We start from the raw sequence: 17285 nt of genomic DNA, 5'->3' as shown, positions 1-17285 counted from the left end.
TTTGAAATGACAATAATTGTAAGAAAAAAATAATATCAAAGATTTGAATTTATAATACACTGAAAAGTTGATATTAAGTATTTGACTTTAGAATACACTGAAAAAGTTGATATATAGTTTAACCAATGGTCATTTTCTATATATTTTATTATATTTTTTTTATTAAATGTATATATTTTAATATTTATATAATATATAATATTTAAGTTAAATTTTATTTTATTTTAATTATTTAATTTAGAATGTTTAATTTTAATTATATAATATATTAATTTTAATTATATAAATATATATATATATATATTTAATTTTAATTATATATATATATATAAGGAAAAAAGCTCACTTTGACGTATGTACTTTTACAACTAGCTCACTTAGATGTATGTACTAATAAGAGATCATTTAAACGTATGTACTATCAAAAATTGGCTCAGATAGTCTCTTTTAGTAAATCATGATTAATTTTTATTGTTTAATTTATATATTTAATAATTAAATATTAATATATTTTCTCTCTCATTCTTTTTCATTTATTACTAATGAATGAACCTTCTATTTTTTTTTTTTTTTATTATTTTTATATGAGCATTTATTATTGATTATTTTAATTTTATTATATATATATAAGTATTCATTATTACTTATTTTAATTTTATATTTTTTCTTCTTTCTTATATTTTTTTCTTATATTCACATAAATTATTAATTATTTTAAAATTGTTTGGTCTTAATGATTGAATATAACAATGAAAATCCTTTCAATAATGAAAATTCTTTCAATAATAAAAATTTTTTAACACAAAAATAAATTAATTAAGAATTAAAAATTGAATAATAATAAAAACTCATTCATCAAACCCAAAAGAATAATAATCAAATATTAGACAAAACAATGCACTTACTACTATAAGTCGTGAATAAAATTAAACAAAAAATTATTAATTTCATTTTTGTTTATATTAAATTAAATAAGAAAAAATTATTCAATAAAATATTACAGTAAAATATAAAATTTATAAATAAGTTGTTAAATATTTTTCAAAAATGAGAATTTAAGCGAGATGAGAAATAAAAACTAATAAAAAATGGAAGATAACATATAAAAGAGAAATAATATTAAAATAAAAAAAAAATTAAGAATAAAATAAATTACCTGGTTTAATTAATAAAAAAGAAGGAGAGAGAAAATATATTAATATTTAATTAATAAATATATAAATTTAAAAATAAAAGTTAACCATGGTTAGTAAAAGAGACTAATTGAGCTAATTTTTCATAGTACATATATTTAAATAATTTTTTATTAGTACATACGTCTAAATCTAAATGAGCTAGTTGTATAAGTACATACGTGAGCTTTTTTTTCCTATATATAATATATTATAATATATATATATATATAATATAATATATTTTAATAAGTTAGAGAAGGTAGAGTACTGTGGGAAGATTAAATGAAAGTGAGGTATATTGGAGAAATGAACATGGGGTAGAACCGGAAGGGTTCCCACTGTAGATGGGTTCGGTAAGTCACTAAAACCCAGCCCAAGCAGACACCGAACCGAAGGTCCAACCCCATGCGGAAGGCTGAGCCAAAGGCCCATCCCAAAGTCTAGGCCAGAATGTTGAGATTTATCGCCTACATCCACTGCACGTTTGTGACCTAGCGAACGCCCTACAACCTAACTTCCTACCATCATTTCATATTTATTTTTTACTAATTCACTCATTTCTTATTGTGTACATGTATAATCATTACTCATTCATATAAATTTTAATAAATTATAAAATTCAAACAATTAAATAACTTAAAAGGATTAATGTATATTTATAAATTTGTTATATATATATATATATATATATATATATATATATATATATATATATATATATATATATATATATAATGATGCTTAATTTTTAAAGTGTCCGGATTGCCGGGTCGAGAGCTGTGGTTAGTTTGGATATATATGAGAGTAAATGGATACTTGTGTCGGATTGTGGGTTGACCCGCCCATAAACTTAAAACGATTAAAAATAAAATTAAAAATGCTATAGGTATGGTTCAAACTTGCAACCTAACAAAATAAATACAACCTTTTAACCAACTAGGCTAATAACACTTTATATTTTAAATTAAACCCAAATTTTGATAAACGCGTGATATTTTAACAATATAAGTTCAACTTTTTAACTAACTAATCTATATATATATAATGATGCTTAATTTTTAAAGTGTCCGGATTGTCGGGTCGAGAACTGTGGTTTATTTGGATATATGTGAGAGTAAATGGATACTTGGGTCGGATTGTGAGTTGACCCACCCATAAAAATTTTACCGTAATATTTTTTTCACGATTTTTTATATTATTACTCGTGCAAATGCATAAGATACATGCTACTATTAACTAATATGATTAGTAAACTGACCCTTAATATTATTAACTAATATGATTAGTAAACTGACCCTTAATATTATTAACTAATATGATTAGTAAACTGACCCTTTATATTAAGTGAAGTTATTCACATACATTTATACTCACATAAAACATCAAAATTAATAAGAATGTGCACAACTAATAGCTAACAATATATAATAAATACATCAAAATTAATAAGAATGTGCACAACTAATAGCTAACAATATATAATAAATTAGAACATAAAATCAAATATGTATAAATAATTAAAAAAAAAAATTTACAAAAATAGGTACACAATTCCTAAATTTTCTAAAATGATCCAAAATGTGGGATGTCATAATATATATTTAGAATTTCTTCATAGCTCTCTCAGTCACATCTGAGATCCAGATCCAACTATTATATATATCTTCAAATGGACCCATTAACAAATAATTAGCTTTTTCTGTCAAAAACTTAAGGGATTACAATTGTATTAAGTAAGCCATTAACAGGAACACTACTTTCTCTAACCACTGGAGGTTGTAGGCTTGTAGCGGAGGCAAGCGCAGAGACAGAGAAAATGGGGAAGGAAGTTTCAGAGTCTTGTGTAGAGAGTCTTCTGACAGAGATCGTCTCTTCGTATTGCAATTGCTTATATGTTAATAAGCCTGATCTTGCCGCTCGAAGGATCGAGGCAATTGGTTATCAGGTCGGCCACCAGCTCTCCGAGAGGTAAAGTCAAATAAATATCCGTATAGGTAATTACGAATCTTCCCGTTTTTTTATATCAGAAAATGTAACTAGTTTTCCCTAGCTGTTTTGATCAGAAAATGTGTAATTTGGTGAACTCTAGCAGATTCTCTTTCTCGGTCAGTCAATCACTTCAATTCATGTTGTGGAATTTTGTCATTTTAGACAAAATCGTTTTAGGAATGAGAATATCTTGTATGATTAGTTCTCATAGTAGGGCCATAGTTCTGGCACTTTGTGTTGTTTTCCATATCTAGGGTTGCAGTTTTAAGAATTAATCAAGATGAGTTTCATGAATCAACTCCTATAAAAAGAACCTGTTACACTTCCTTAGGTTTAGGATAGTTGTTTAATAGAGAACAGATAGATTCAATGAATGAGATGAGAGATGAATGGCCTAATACCTTATATGAGAGAACCATGAAGAACCTCCTTAGCTAAGAAGAGTTTACTCTCTATTCATGATGATAATAAAGATATCATCCTTCAGCTAGATCACCCTGTTTGTAATCATAGGGTGCCACCTATTCATACAAACTAACAACCCTCTAACGAAATCGGATCAAATTAATTAACATTTCTAAGAGCTTCTTTACTATTTATTGCCCTAACTAATAACCCTAACCTTTCTAATATGTTACATAAACCTGCTAGATGAGTTCCATGAATCAGAAAAACGCACAAAATGGACATGTACGATAATTCATTTTCTTATTTTATGATTCTTGGCTGTGTTATCTAGTTTGCTTGAACGATCTAAGTGTCAATAATAATCCAAGTTCTAAATGGATACACTACCTTAATTCTACTGTCATGAATTTGTATCTCAGATTGTTACCATATATTGTTATTGAATTTAGTTGTTCTTTGTGATCTGGAGTTGTTATTTTTTTCTTAGATACACAATGGAACGTCCACGATTCAATGACCATCTAGAAGCTATAAAGTTTATTTGCAAGGATTTCTGGCCTGAGATCTTTAAGAAGCAGATAGATAATTTAAAGACAAATCACAGGGTATCTCTGGCTCCTTACTGTTTAAAAAAATTGCTGGAATAATATGCTGGGAATTAAGTTTTGCAGTTTTTCTTATTTCCATAATAGGGTACCTTTGTTTTACAAGACAATAAGTTTAGAATGCTTACACGTATGTCCATCAATCAACCGACTGGAATTGTTGGTTCAGCTCAAGATCCTTCTACAATGGCTGAGAATAAGTCAACTCAGATGACCGGAATGTTTCTTTACTTTCCATGTGGAATCATTCGGGGCGCGCTTTCAAATTTGGGAATCCAATGTGCGGTTTCTACAGATATTTCCAATCTTCCTGCATGTAAGTTCCCTCTCTTTTTTTTCCTACCTTTAGATTCTCTATCATGGAAGATTCTTAGACCTTGTTTGATGAAGGGTTGTTTGGATAACGGTTAATCTAAATAACCTCTTATTCTAGCATCAGTCACTTCATCATTGAAATCCTTGACTAAACACAATCTTATTTATTCATAATATTAAATGCAAAGGATATTTTAGTCATTTATTCCATTTTCTCATCAAACAATTTTTATTCTTCCAAAAAATCGGATTATTTTAACACCAAACAAGCTCTTAGTGTGTTTGTGTGAACAAAACAAAATTGAAAGAGAAAGAAAATTGGAAAAAGAAGAAGAAATTACATTTCATATATTTGTGTGCATTGTACATCTACCTCATTATGCTTTTATAGTGAAGCAAGGATCATTATAGAATGTAAATGTAATTGCATAATATAAAATAAAATTATTCCATATTGCTAGCATATTCTAATAATCTAACAAACTCTTGGGACCACATGTAGAAGCTTCCATGTCATGTGTCACATCATTTAACAAGTAATCTGCTATATATTTCTACAAAGAAAAAAAGCAACTTATTTTAATTCACGAGTAAAAATGTGCTATAAAATTTCCTGAGAACATAAAATAGCTAGGTTCACATCCATTAATATTTGGTTGAAACATTCTTCTGTTAGTGAACTTGTCAAATATTTGAATCACTCCCCATTCTTGTGATACAAGGAAGAGAATCTTAGGGTTGAGAAGATAAAAGGATCCTTGAGATGAGAGAGAGGAATCCACTTACCCAAATCAATCAGTTATACTAATCTTCAACTAGATATACTAATGTTATCTAACTAATCTTCTTATTATTCTATTAGGCTTGGATCAATTATATTGTACTTGTACCCACAATTATAGCTCATTTATTATTAAAGAAACCCTACATGTACTTTATACAAAATTTCATCTGTTTTTCTCATATGGGTGTGGATCGGTATGATATTCCCTTTGGAAACATATGTGTTTGAACTTAGTTCGGCCCAGATTCAAATTCATTTCTAGATACGCCTAAGATAGGTGTTGGCAGTAGAATTCTCTTCCAGTCGGAGGCAGTGTTCAATGGTGAGGACTCAAAAATATTGTTTTGGGAGATCTACAAACTGTACAAAATTTCATGGTAGTCAATGATTAGATCACGGAAAGCGTTTGAAAGGTTGTGCGATTTCTAGTGTATCCCAACAAGTTACACCTTTTATACTAAATCTATCTGCATCTATATATAAATATTTTATGAGCGAGATTCCAATATGGATTTTTATTCAGAAATTAATTGTTGATTTCTTAGCGAGATTCTTCGGATACAAAAGTGTTTTCTATGAAGACATTGCTCATGGGGGTCAACTCCTAGGAGAGTTTGAAATAATATTTTTCATTAATGGTCTTGGTCTTGGGTGCCCTCTTTACTAGGTGGCACATATTAACATTTCTCTTTGTTATAATTAAAACTAGTAACACAAACCAAGAAGGTGATGGGATAAAAGAGTAATAGAAGGAGACAGGATAATAACATATTTAGGTAAGAATATATTGAAAAGGCTCGAAAACATAGATTTTGTCTTGTGGCTACAATCATCATTCATCGTAACATGCTCAAATTTCCTAAGGGTATCGACTCTTTCCCGAGAGCAACATTGTGTCGATCTTTTCAAGTGGAGGTTCGACTAAAGGTCTAGTGTCCTTGTCTTCTTCAATTTTGGATTTTAAATTCCGATTCACATAAGGCACCAACAATGAATCTATCGGGCTCATTTTTTCATGGAATTTGCTACTTCTTCTATCAAAACTCTGTGTCCTTCTTATTGATTGATTCTGCTCTTCTTCTTGATTCTGGCTACCTTCCGATATAAATATAACAAAACTTTGTAGACTTTTTCATAGGAGTTTGGTTGAAATATTTCATCAATGCGGATGTAAATTCCTCCCATGTCAACCCCAAGTCTATATTCCGGCAAGAAATGAACGATGTAAACCACTCATTTGCATATCTAACCATTTCTTGATAACTTGAATTTACATTTAAGTGGTGTCTTATTCTTTCGAAATATCCGCTCAACAGAACAAATCCAACCTCAACATCCTTACCATCAAATGTTGAAATTCTTGTAAATGTATCCAAATAGATATAGGGAAACATGGTAGCTCTATTTCAATCAAGCCTATCCGACAAATAAACCCAACCACTCAACAATCAAGCCTCTGTCAATTTTCCAATGAAATCCCTTTCAGCAAGCTCAACAAACAACGTAATTAGTTTTTCACTGTTAATCGATTTCAAACAATCCCAATCCACTAAGCCTTCTACAGTATATGTAAAGCAACTATCCCTGTCAATTTCTTAATTAATAGTAAGTACGAGTGAAATACAAAGCAGATTTAAGAGTGAAATACGAAAAGAGTGATAGAAGGAGATGTGATATAGCAGATTTAGGTGAGAATAGATTGAAATGGGTGGGAAACATGAGTGTGCTTTGCAACTACAAATCATCAATTCATCTAACATAACCTATCCCTAATTACCTTTTATATACTATTCTCAGTGGGCCAAAACCATTACATAAAATGACTCATAAGCTTTAAGGAAAAATAACACATTACACTCCTCAATATGAATCATCCTTCTTATCTGCCATTACCATTAATACGAAACTCATAGGAAATGTGCATGGAATCCTCTGAAATGGAAGTTTACAATCTTCTTTCATCTCTCAGAATCCTCTATTAGTTCAACATAATCCCTAATTCAATGATTCTAACTATTTATATCTAGTCTCTATATTATTTACAAGAACATCATTTTAGTATATGTACAAGAAACTCCAACCCTACTATTTGCAACTGTTATTGCTGATATGATGTCATGTTTTAGCTTCCCCACGTATTTTTCATATGAATCTATGAGTTGTGAAAAGTCAGTGCATTATTAATGAATCATGACCATGTTGCTAAAAGTTTGCTATCGAATAATTCAAACAGGTTCGTTTGTTATACGTATTAAGGCCTGAAAAAGGTTCAACTGAAGAAGCCAGAACGAATTACAGATATACAGAATTTGTTCTACTGCTACTAATTACTGCTTTCTATGTATTGTAATGGACAACACAATATATACCTTTAGCTTTACTCCTTTCGTTAGGCTATATTGAGCATTTTATAAAAGCTATATTATTAAAAAATGTCAAATAAAATGTGAGTAATTTTATTTGTATTTAGTGTGAATATTGTGATAAAAAAAATTCAGTAAAAAGTTGTAAAACAAAATTGAATTAGATTTTGACATCAAGTGTGTAACAAAAAGTTGGTATGATAGCAGGGACATCGGCAGTTTGGTACTCGAAGGAACTGATAGGTTTGGATATTTATTTTGCATTTTGATTCTGGGTTATTTCGCTTCGGAACTAATCGGTTCCGGGTATCGAAAGAAGATTCGAGACCCAAACCGTGACTCGGTCAATAGATAATAAGAGAGGTTTATATAGAAAGATGAGATTCAATCTTTGGAAACACAAATTAAAGTTTAAGTTTCTCCAAATATAATTAAGATGTACTCAAAATTTTAAATTTTATAATTAAGTGAAATCATATTAATTTTTTTAAATATTTTTCTTAATTCTAGACATAAGTTAGTTACTAATTATTTTTTATTATGTTATAAAAAATAATAAAATTTTAATATTCTAAACATAACTCTTTCTATTTTAAATATTTTTATAATTTTAATTTAATTTTTTTAATAATAATAAATAATTGTCATTTATTAAAAATAACTATTTATCCAATCATTATTAAACTGATAAAAAAGATTAATAAATACAAAAATTATATATATATATATATATATATATATATATAACATGTTCTTTATATAAATTAGTTTCAAATTTATAAAATGAGAATTAATTTTTTGTAAGCACACGATCTTCTTATTATAATATATTGATTCAGGTTACTAAATACCCAAATCTGTCGTGCCTAAAAAAATAAATAAAAATGTTTAATATCACTTTGTATGTTTTGTTTTTATTCTTTAAGTGTGTAAATAACTTCGGTCCCGGTCAAAACCACGGGCCGAGGCAAGTCTGTGTCCATGTCGAGGCAAATTTGTGTTCGGGCCGAGGCAAGTCTGTGTTTGGACCGAGGCAAATCTGGGTCGGGGCCGAGGGAAAATCTATGTCACGACCGAGAAGGTCTGACCGAGGGGGTTCGACCGAGGGAGTTCGACCGAGGGAGTCCGACCGTGGGGGTCCGACTGAATATAGTTTCCAACCCATATTTATTCCACCTCATTCTTAGCCACCTCATTCTTAGTCACCTCATGCTTTAAACTCATACTTATTATACTTATTTAACAAGCGGGTTGGCACCCTTCTATCAATATATTTATCAAAGAATTGGAGTTGAAAATGGATAGATTTGAGATTTGTATAACAAATTAACAACTACAGTAAACATGTAAACAAATTTAAATTATATGTACAAACAAATGTCCACTAAATTGATTAGTATTATATTATCAGTTTTATTGTAAATAGTAATGCATTCAAATACTTTTAGTTAATGTTAATATCTGAAAATGACTAGCTTTTATTATCATGTAATTTTGATATGAGTATTTGTAAATATATTTGTTTTGTTACGAAGTAACAAAAAGAATAACACATTTTGTATATTTAAAAAAAATAATTTTTAAATAATTAACATTGTAATATATTTACCCTACAACTTAAAATTTAAACTCCATTTTATATAAATTACCTGAGTATAAATTTTAGATAACTATGCTGCATAGTTATTATAAGGAAATTCGATAAAAGACCCTCAAGATCAGTTTAGTTGATTTTTTGGTGTCCATAAAATAAATGCGCTAGTGACACTTTTTTTTTACAAAAATAATCCCGTTGCGAGACGCAACCGGATGCCGTGTGATTTTTTTTTGTCTCACGAATGCCGGTTGCGTCTTGCGATTGAGTACGTCTCGCGGCAGGGGTAAAAAAATAAAAAAAAAAAAAGTCTTGAAAGTCATTTTTTCAAATTTCCCATTATTATATGTGTTTCAAAATTTGGCAATTTTGGAAAATAATTGTGGTTGAGAAGGAGGCAGCCATGAAAAGAGAGAGAGAGGCTACATGTTGTCTATTTTGCTTCACGCTCTCAATAATAATTTGACTACATTTGAATGGCCTTTGCTGCCAACTATACCGTAGTGACATCTCCGTCGTTGGTTCGCCCCACTCCGGCCAGTTTCCGTGTGGTGTGTGGATTGCGGCGGCAAGTCTTAGAACAAGTCGATGCGGAGCTTGTGAAGGGGGATGACAGAGCCGCACTCTCTCTCATCAGGGATTTACTGGGGAAGCCCGACGGTCTCCGTTGCTTCGGCGCCGCTAGGCAGGTTCATTCATTGCCGCCTTTTCTTTTCCTTTCCTTTTAAATCTTATCAATATCTAAGATAAAAGCTTCTTTCTTTGTTTTGAAAAGCTTTAGATGTTTACTGTGCCATAATCCTCACAAGGGATTTCTGAAATTAACTTTGCATAATCAATATTTCATTAGAGTTTGCTTGCCAATATTGGACCAGTAATTCATGCTCACACCAAACATATTGAATTCATTTTCATTTATGATACATACAATTAGATCATATTTCGAAATAGTGTATCTAGAAAAGATAGTGTTGACTATAGAATTACTCTTCCGGTTGGAGCGATGCCTGATGGAGCTCGGCGAAGGAGGAAAAGGAAAACCGTCTTGAAGAGATATACAAAATGTCCAAATTTCATGATAATCGAAATTATGCCATTGAGGGAAGTCATTTGAAGGTGGGGTGAGAGTGAGATCCAACTAGCTACACCTTTTCATACCAAACTTATCTAGATCTGTATCCATAAATTCATTGGTAATTTATTAACTAGATCTGGATTAGATCAAAGTTCTTAAGCAAAAGTGTTTTCAAATAAGGCCAATAAATATCTACACACGACCCAATTGTTGATATCCTCACTAGTGTCATCTCAGTGGTTTGCACTTCTAATTGAGCTTATTGTGTGCGTGCCTTACTGTTTCGTTTGCGAAAAAATAATATAGGACTACAAGTTATCTAGATGTAATCTTGAGGTTACAATAAATAATTGTATTGTCAAATGAATCAAATTTAGGTTTGTTCACTTTCTGTCATTCAATTCGAAATGAAATTGAAGATAAAAAAAATAGTCTTCAATAATAATTCGGAGCTTCATAAACAGGTACCCCAGAGGCTTTACACATTGGACGAGTTGAAACTGAATGGTATTGAGACATCCTCTCTTCTTTCACCAGTGGATACAACCTTGGGCTCCATTCAGAGAAACCTGCAACTTGCAGCTCTTTTAGGAGGAATTTCCACCTGGAATCTCATTGGATTTAGTCCGCAACAACTCTTCTACTTGTCCGTATGCCTACTATTTCTGTTGACATTGGACGCGGTAAGGATGATAATAACTACTTTCAATTGAAACAATTTTTTTAACACACTCATTTCATCCAATCTAATGCTTTTTTTAGAGAGATCTAGCTCATTTTGCTTACTGAACTTGCATATAAACTCGTTTTGCTTGAACTTTCAAGAACTCAAATTACATCTCACCACCATTTCTTAGTTAACTCCATTGTATTCTTTCTATGCACGTTAGAAAGAGAATAATATCTTAGTAAGGATGGGGGTTAAGGAGCTTCAATAATTGTGTAGGGCTAGGGAGGGTTTAATAACTTAGCAGAGTTAACAAAAAATGGCGGCATAAAGTAATTTTAGACTTATTAATGTCTAGGATGCAAAACGAGCCCTTGATGCAAGTTCAGGAAACAAAAGGAGTTTCTTCTTCTTTTTTTATTTCCGTGCATTCCAAACATGAAGTGCATTCCAAACATGAAGCTAAGAGATGGATGCAATCAAATTACATTTCTTCTTCTTTATTGATTGCTTCTCAACAATACATATGGTGCTGTTGTGTACAAATGAATTTGCACTAATTGTGTTCATGTTTTTCTTGCTAGATCTCTTTCAATGGAGGATTCAGCAACTTGTTTCTTGATACAATTGGCCACACCTTCAGTCAGAAGTACCACAATAGGGTTACTCAAGTAAGACACCTCTTCTTCATTATCATAATGCAAACAATGTGTATACCATGTCTTAAACACTTGAACCTCGTTTATTGAACAATTAAATCATCAAGTCACGTTCAATTGATATAAACGAGCTTAAACATTTTCTATTGTACACATGATTCATTCTAGCTTAGGTGTCTTTCTGTTAGATACTTTGAAGTTAAAACTGATGGTTGAAGAGTATCATTGTATGCATGTGGACTCTAAGTTATAAGCATAATCGTTGACCTTCCAAATTCTACGCCTAGTCTAAACATGTGTGCACTAGGGCAGAGAAGGAACAATGAGGCTCCACTGGCCTTTGCATGTTTTCTACCCTCTCAGGTAAATAAAAAGTATAGTCCAATGTTTAAGCCTCAAATAAGAACTTTGGTTACCCTAAAAATGCACGTGTCTAAAGGATATTTATTTGTTTAGAATTCGTAGAAAATTAAATTTGTCCACAACTTCATTTTGAGTTGGGAAGAATAAATAAAATGTTTATTACAGCATGAAGCCGGCCATTTCTTGATAGCCTACTTGATGGGAATACTTCCAAAGGGGTATACACTTACGAGCTTAGATGCTTTTCAAAAGGAAGGATCACTCAATGTCCAGGCTGGAACTGCTTTTGTGGACTTTGAGTTTCTTGAAGAGGTATGTTCAAATTTCATAGGTAGCTTGTGATCTTTACTTTCCTTGTCTATATTTTCTCATCAATACTATATTATCATTATCTTCTAGTTTTAGTTCAAGGTTGATAACATAATAATTTTAAATTATTAATAATTAAATATATATCACAATAATTATGTTATTTCTAATAAAAAATATATATATAATAAATTAATGCATATTTTTCTCTTTTAAATTCTGATTTTATTCTTGAACAATAAATCTTAAAATTTAAAAATACCATGTCAAATATAGTTAGGTTTGAGGGTTAATTTGTGAGAAGTGTGAATTTAAGTATTGACTTGTGTGACTGTGTCAATTAATTAATGGGTTCAGGCATTGTCTGTATTGGTAGGATCAAACGAACTGTTTATCAAAAAGGTCAAGAATGTTGCACACTGAGTGAATATGTCAATTAATGTGAAACATTAATGAATGAGCTTTTCAATCTTCTAATTGGCCTTTCCTTATCATTGAAAGATCTTTTGACAATAAGTTGAATAACTTTCAAGTGAAACTGATACTTTTCCGAATCTCAATAACGCAATGAGAATGATTAACTGCCTTTGTGACCATCCATATTTATCAATCCAATATCTTTAATGCATATGAATGAAATAATGTTCTTATTCCAATATTATTTCTCATTCTTCTAAGAGGAACCTCCCTCGGCAACTAATGGCCACCCAGGTTCTTCCTTTTCCACCAATAGCTCATCCTTGGATTATTCTCCCATCACGTTTTCAGCCAGCAACATTTATTCACAAATATTTGCAACTTGCTTAAGCATCAAAACAATGTAAGACATTGAGTGCAAGCAAGGAGAATCAATTCCAAAGAGGAGATAGATGATTTTACACTCCCTTTCAAGTTGAGTAGTAGATATTGAGAGTGCTCAATTTGCTATAGTTCTTTTAAATTTTATTTGAGAAATATTTTGTTAAATATGTCAGCCAACTGATTGAGCGGCACAACGTTGAGTGAAATAAACCATTTATTGACATTCTCATAAATGAAGTGACAATCAATTTTGATGTGTTTAGTTCTATCATGGTGAATCATACTGATTGATGCATTATTGTCACATATCATTGAATGAGTCCATCATGGGGCAATCTTAACTCTTCAAGGATGCGGCGTATCCACATTTCTTCACAAATTTCGAATGCAAGATAATGATACTCGACTTCTGCACTACTTTGAGCAACAACAAATTGTTTCTTGCTTCTCCATGCGACGAGGTTGCCCCATACAAACGCTCAATATCCGGAGGTAGATTTTTTGTTGTTTTTGTCCCTAGCCCGATCGGTATTGATGAATTTGTGTATTTACTTGTGAATATAAAACCTTTTCCCGGAGAACTTTTTGGATTCCTCATAATCCTAAAAATGGCGTTCGTATGATCTTTTGAGGGACAATTTTATGAATTGGTTATTGCAAAGCCAATGTTCGGATGAGTATGAGACAAGTAGAGTCGCCCCACCAGTCATTGGTATCTACCTTTGTCAGTTGAAGTATTGTCTTTATCGTTCACAATGTTCCATGGTGTGTCGGCGGACTTACATCGAAGCATGTTGGTTTCGTTTATAAGGTCCGTCTTACATCGAAGCATATTGGTTTCCTTTATAAGGTCCATAGTGTATTTTCTTTGGGAGAAAGAGAACCCCTTCTTTGATGGAGCAAGTTCAATTCTTAGAAATTCTTATAAATAACTTGATGGGTCCGAGTTCTTTGGTGTCAAACCGGCTTATAATGAATTCTTTCAAATTTTCGAATCTTTTCTTGATCGTAAATGGTTAGCCAATTCATGAATTATCTCTTAGAGCCGTTTTCAGGATCTTGAAATATTTAAAATGTTCTCCAGGAAAAAATCTCCTATTCACAAGTGAAGACGACAAATCCATCATTGTGTTAACCCATGCTGATTGGGCCGAGGATCGACAAAAAATCTACCTTTAGATATTTTATGTTTTTATGAAATGGCAAGTTAGGCACTTTCAATATCCACCTAACTTGAGGGAGAGTGTAAAATTATCTCTCTATTCTTTTTGGAATTGATGCACCTTGTTTGCACCCATTGTCTTACATTGTTTACACTCAACATATTGAGTGTTGTCATTGCATTACTTTCATTACACTTAATGTACTTTATATATTACACATTTCTCGTATAAATCACAAATTTATTTGTTATAATATTATAATCTAAAAAACTCAAGTTTTACACTTAGAATATGAATCCAGATGATATCACCTTTAAAAACTGAAATTAAGTTTAAACCCAGATACACAAGTTTATTGGCGATTTCACTGTCAGATCCGAATTCATAGAATAAGTCCAATATGTTCGTTAGGAGATGCAAGAACTAGCTTAGGTGAAAATGAATTGAAAGAGAGATGAAAGACGAATATGAACACCAATTTACAGAATTTGCGCCCATTTGATACTTTACACTAGAGTGCAATCTAAAAGAACTCTTAAGATACTTTTCAATCTTGAAGGAAAAATTTGATCTCCACATTCAATCTTGAGGAGCAATTTGATATTTTCCTACAAACAAAATGTCAGCTTCAATGTTGTTCAGAAAGTTTCTTTAGCATTGGCTGATTGTATTGTTGTACTTTCAGGTAAATGCTGGTAAAGTTTCAGCAACGGTATGTATACTTTTCCTCCCATTATGTTTTTGACCTTGATTTCTTCCAATTAGAACAAATTAACCCTTATAATAATTAAAAATCAACATTGCCATCGAACTATCTCAAGAATGGGCAATTTTCATTTCAATGCTCGTTTTGTTTCTTGAACTTGCGTTGAGCTCGTTTTTCTTCAAGCACTTTTAAAATGGCTAATATTACATCTTGTCATCAATTTTTTGTTTTGTTAACTTCGTTACGTACTTCTTCACTTTAGAAAGAGAATAATATGGCAAGCATAAAGAGTTATAACAATTGAATAGAAATGATTTATGAACTTAATGGAGTTATAGAAAAATGATAGCAGGAAGTAATTTGAGCCAATTTTAATAGTTCTGCAAACAAAATGAGTCCAATGGAATTTCAGAAAACAAAATAAACCTTTGATGCAAGTTGAATGACTCAAAACGAGCTTCTTTCCTATATACTATGCAGAACTTGTGCAAATCGCTAACTAAAAAATTACTTTCCCACTAGATGCTCAACAGGTTCTCATGCATAGCACTTGCAGGCGTTGTAACAGAATATCTTCTCTATGGATATGCTGAAGGCGGTCTTACTGATATTAACCAGGTTTTTATCATTCTTCTAAACAATCGCAACTTATTGAAAAATCGTCAAAGTTAAATTGAAAGTGATTTTTGTTGACTTGGTATATTTTTTGGATAATGATCCGGATTATAATGTATTTTGTTGCTTCATTTATTATACAAATCATTTTCCGGATCATCATTTAAACTATGTGTAATTGTTTTGCTTCATTTGGTATAAAGATTATTTTTGTTATGATCATATTAGTTTTTAGATCATGATCCAAATTATTTTCTTAACAAAAAAACAGGGGATGCCAATGATTTGTAACTCAAAGTATCAACTGTAGGCTTGTTTGAGTCTGTGTGGTCATATTTAACATATTATCTTGACTGATAAAAACAGTTGGATTTCTTGCTGAAAAGCTTGGGGTTCACTCAGAAGAAAGTTGATTCTCAAGTAAGGTGGTCTGTTCTTAATACAGTCTTTGTATTACGTCGGCATGAAGCAGCACGTTCGAAACTTGCAGAGGCAATGTCGGATGGAAGATCAGTCGGTTTCTGCATCGATGTGATTGAAAACAACATAAATGATGCAGATTTGCAGATTCAGCAAACCTCAACTCAAACAACAGGCCAAGATATCATCACTGATTCTTGATACCCACAACAGAACTCAATTTGGTAAATATTTCTTCCCCCACTCTTTCCTTTCATACATATGCATTATCATCTAACTAGGGCTTATTTAAAAACACTCTTGTATCTGAATATGTGTGAGAACATTAATGAATTTTTTGATATAAGAGATTTGGCAGATTGGGACCGAAAATTGCGTCTTGTTCAACGTGTTGTTAGTCAACTGTTGTATTACCATGAAATTTGGACTGTCTGCGAAGACTAGTCTTGTAAAATATGGCATGTTTGAACTCTAGTATTTTGTCGCAGTTACGGTTACGATCTAATTGAAAATTCGTATAAAGCTATAATGGATAATGTTTTTTTCTTTGTCGTGATAGAGATTATAGTGATTTGTTTTATCGATCGGGCTATCTTTCTTAACTATGTCAATTAATCTCCTCACAATAAAGATTTCAGGTGAAACAATTTGAGTGCAGAATTGATGTTACTTTGGAGATACACAATTTTATTCAATTTGATTGCACTCTCATGATCGTATATGTGTATTCAGGCCCGGCACTGGGTGAGTCCATGCAGCCGACTAGACCCACCCCTGAAATAGGTTGTAAATCATCCAAACCTTCCACCTTCATTAGGCATGGCATTTTAGCCCCGACGACCAGGTATCCGAAGGAACCGATCGGTTCGGGTAATTTGTTTGCTTTTCGGATCCGGGTAATTTCGGGTCGGAACCGATCGGTTCGGGTCCGGTTCCTGGTACCCGAAAAATATTTTAAAACATTTTTTTTTTCTTATGGTCGATTTGTGCTATCCGTTTCCATTCCTACATGCAGTCTAATTCCAATATAGAATACCCCATTTAGCTAAGCACGGGAAAATTAAAGGAATGATGAATAGTATTACGAGGTGAGCCCTTCTTAACTTATGCATAGTTCTCTTTGGGTTTTTTAAAAAACCCATCCAAAATCAAATTTTCAATCAATTACTTTTTAACAATCACATCACTCATTTCATTAACTAAAATACTAAAATATCATCTTTTTTAAATTATTATTTTTTATTTTATTCATATATATCAATACCTTTTAAATC

General features: G+C 31.5%; 2 protein-coding genes across 3 annotated transcripts; both read left to right on the top strand.

The window, feature by feature from the left end:
- Positions 1-2969: 2969 nt before the first annotated feature.
- LOC124919614 (trafficking protein particle complex subunit 6b-like) lies at positions 2970-7741 on the top strand. Its single transcript, XM_047459889.1, has 4 exons — positions 2970-3143; positions 4060-4177; positions 4265-4493; positions 7510-7741. Exons 1-4 carry the CDS (start codon positions 2992-2994, stop codon positions 7536-7538), a joined length of 528 nt encoding a protein of 175 aa, XP_047315845.1. The 5' UTR covers positions 2970-2991; the 3' UTR covers positions 7539-7741.
- Positions 7742-9623: 1882 nt separating this feature from the next.
- LOC124919613 lies at positions 9624-16563 on the top strand. 2 transcript variants are annotated; one of them, XM_047459887.1, is made up of 7 exons: positions 9627-9922; positions 10773-10991; positions 11560-11646; positions 12163-12309; positions 14956-14982; positions 15499-15594; positions 15958-16563. In XM_047459887.1, the coding sequence occupies exons 1-7, from the start codon at positions 9710-9712 to the stop codon at positions 16210-16212; spliced, it is 1044 nt and encodes a 347-aa protein (XP_047315843.1). In that variant the 5' UTR covers positions 9627-9709; the 3' UTR covers positions 16213-16563. The 2 variants fall into 2 exon arrangements, with proteins under 2 accessions (XP_047315844.1, XP_047315843.1); XM_047459888.1 differs by lacking the exon at positions 14956-14982 and having other exon boundaries at positions 9624-9922.
- Positions 16564-17285: the final 722 nt, after the last annotated feature.

The sequence above is a fragment of the Impatiens glandulifera genome, chromosome 1, assembly GCF_907164915.1.
Source record: "Impatiens glandulifera chromosome 1, dImpGla2.1, whole genome shotgun sequence".
Classification (NCBI taxonomy): domain Eukaryota; kingdom Viridiplantae; phylum Streptophyta; class Magnoliopsida; order Ericales; family Balsaminaceae; genus Impatiens; species Impatiens glandulifera.
Note: the sequence above shows the minus strand (reverse complement) of the source record. Positions and strands in the feature narration are given on the sequence as shown.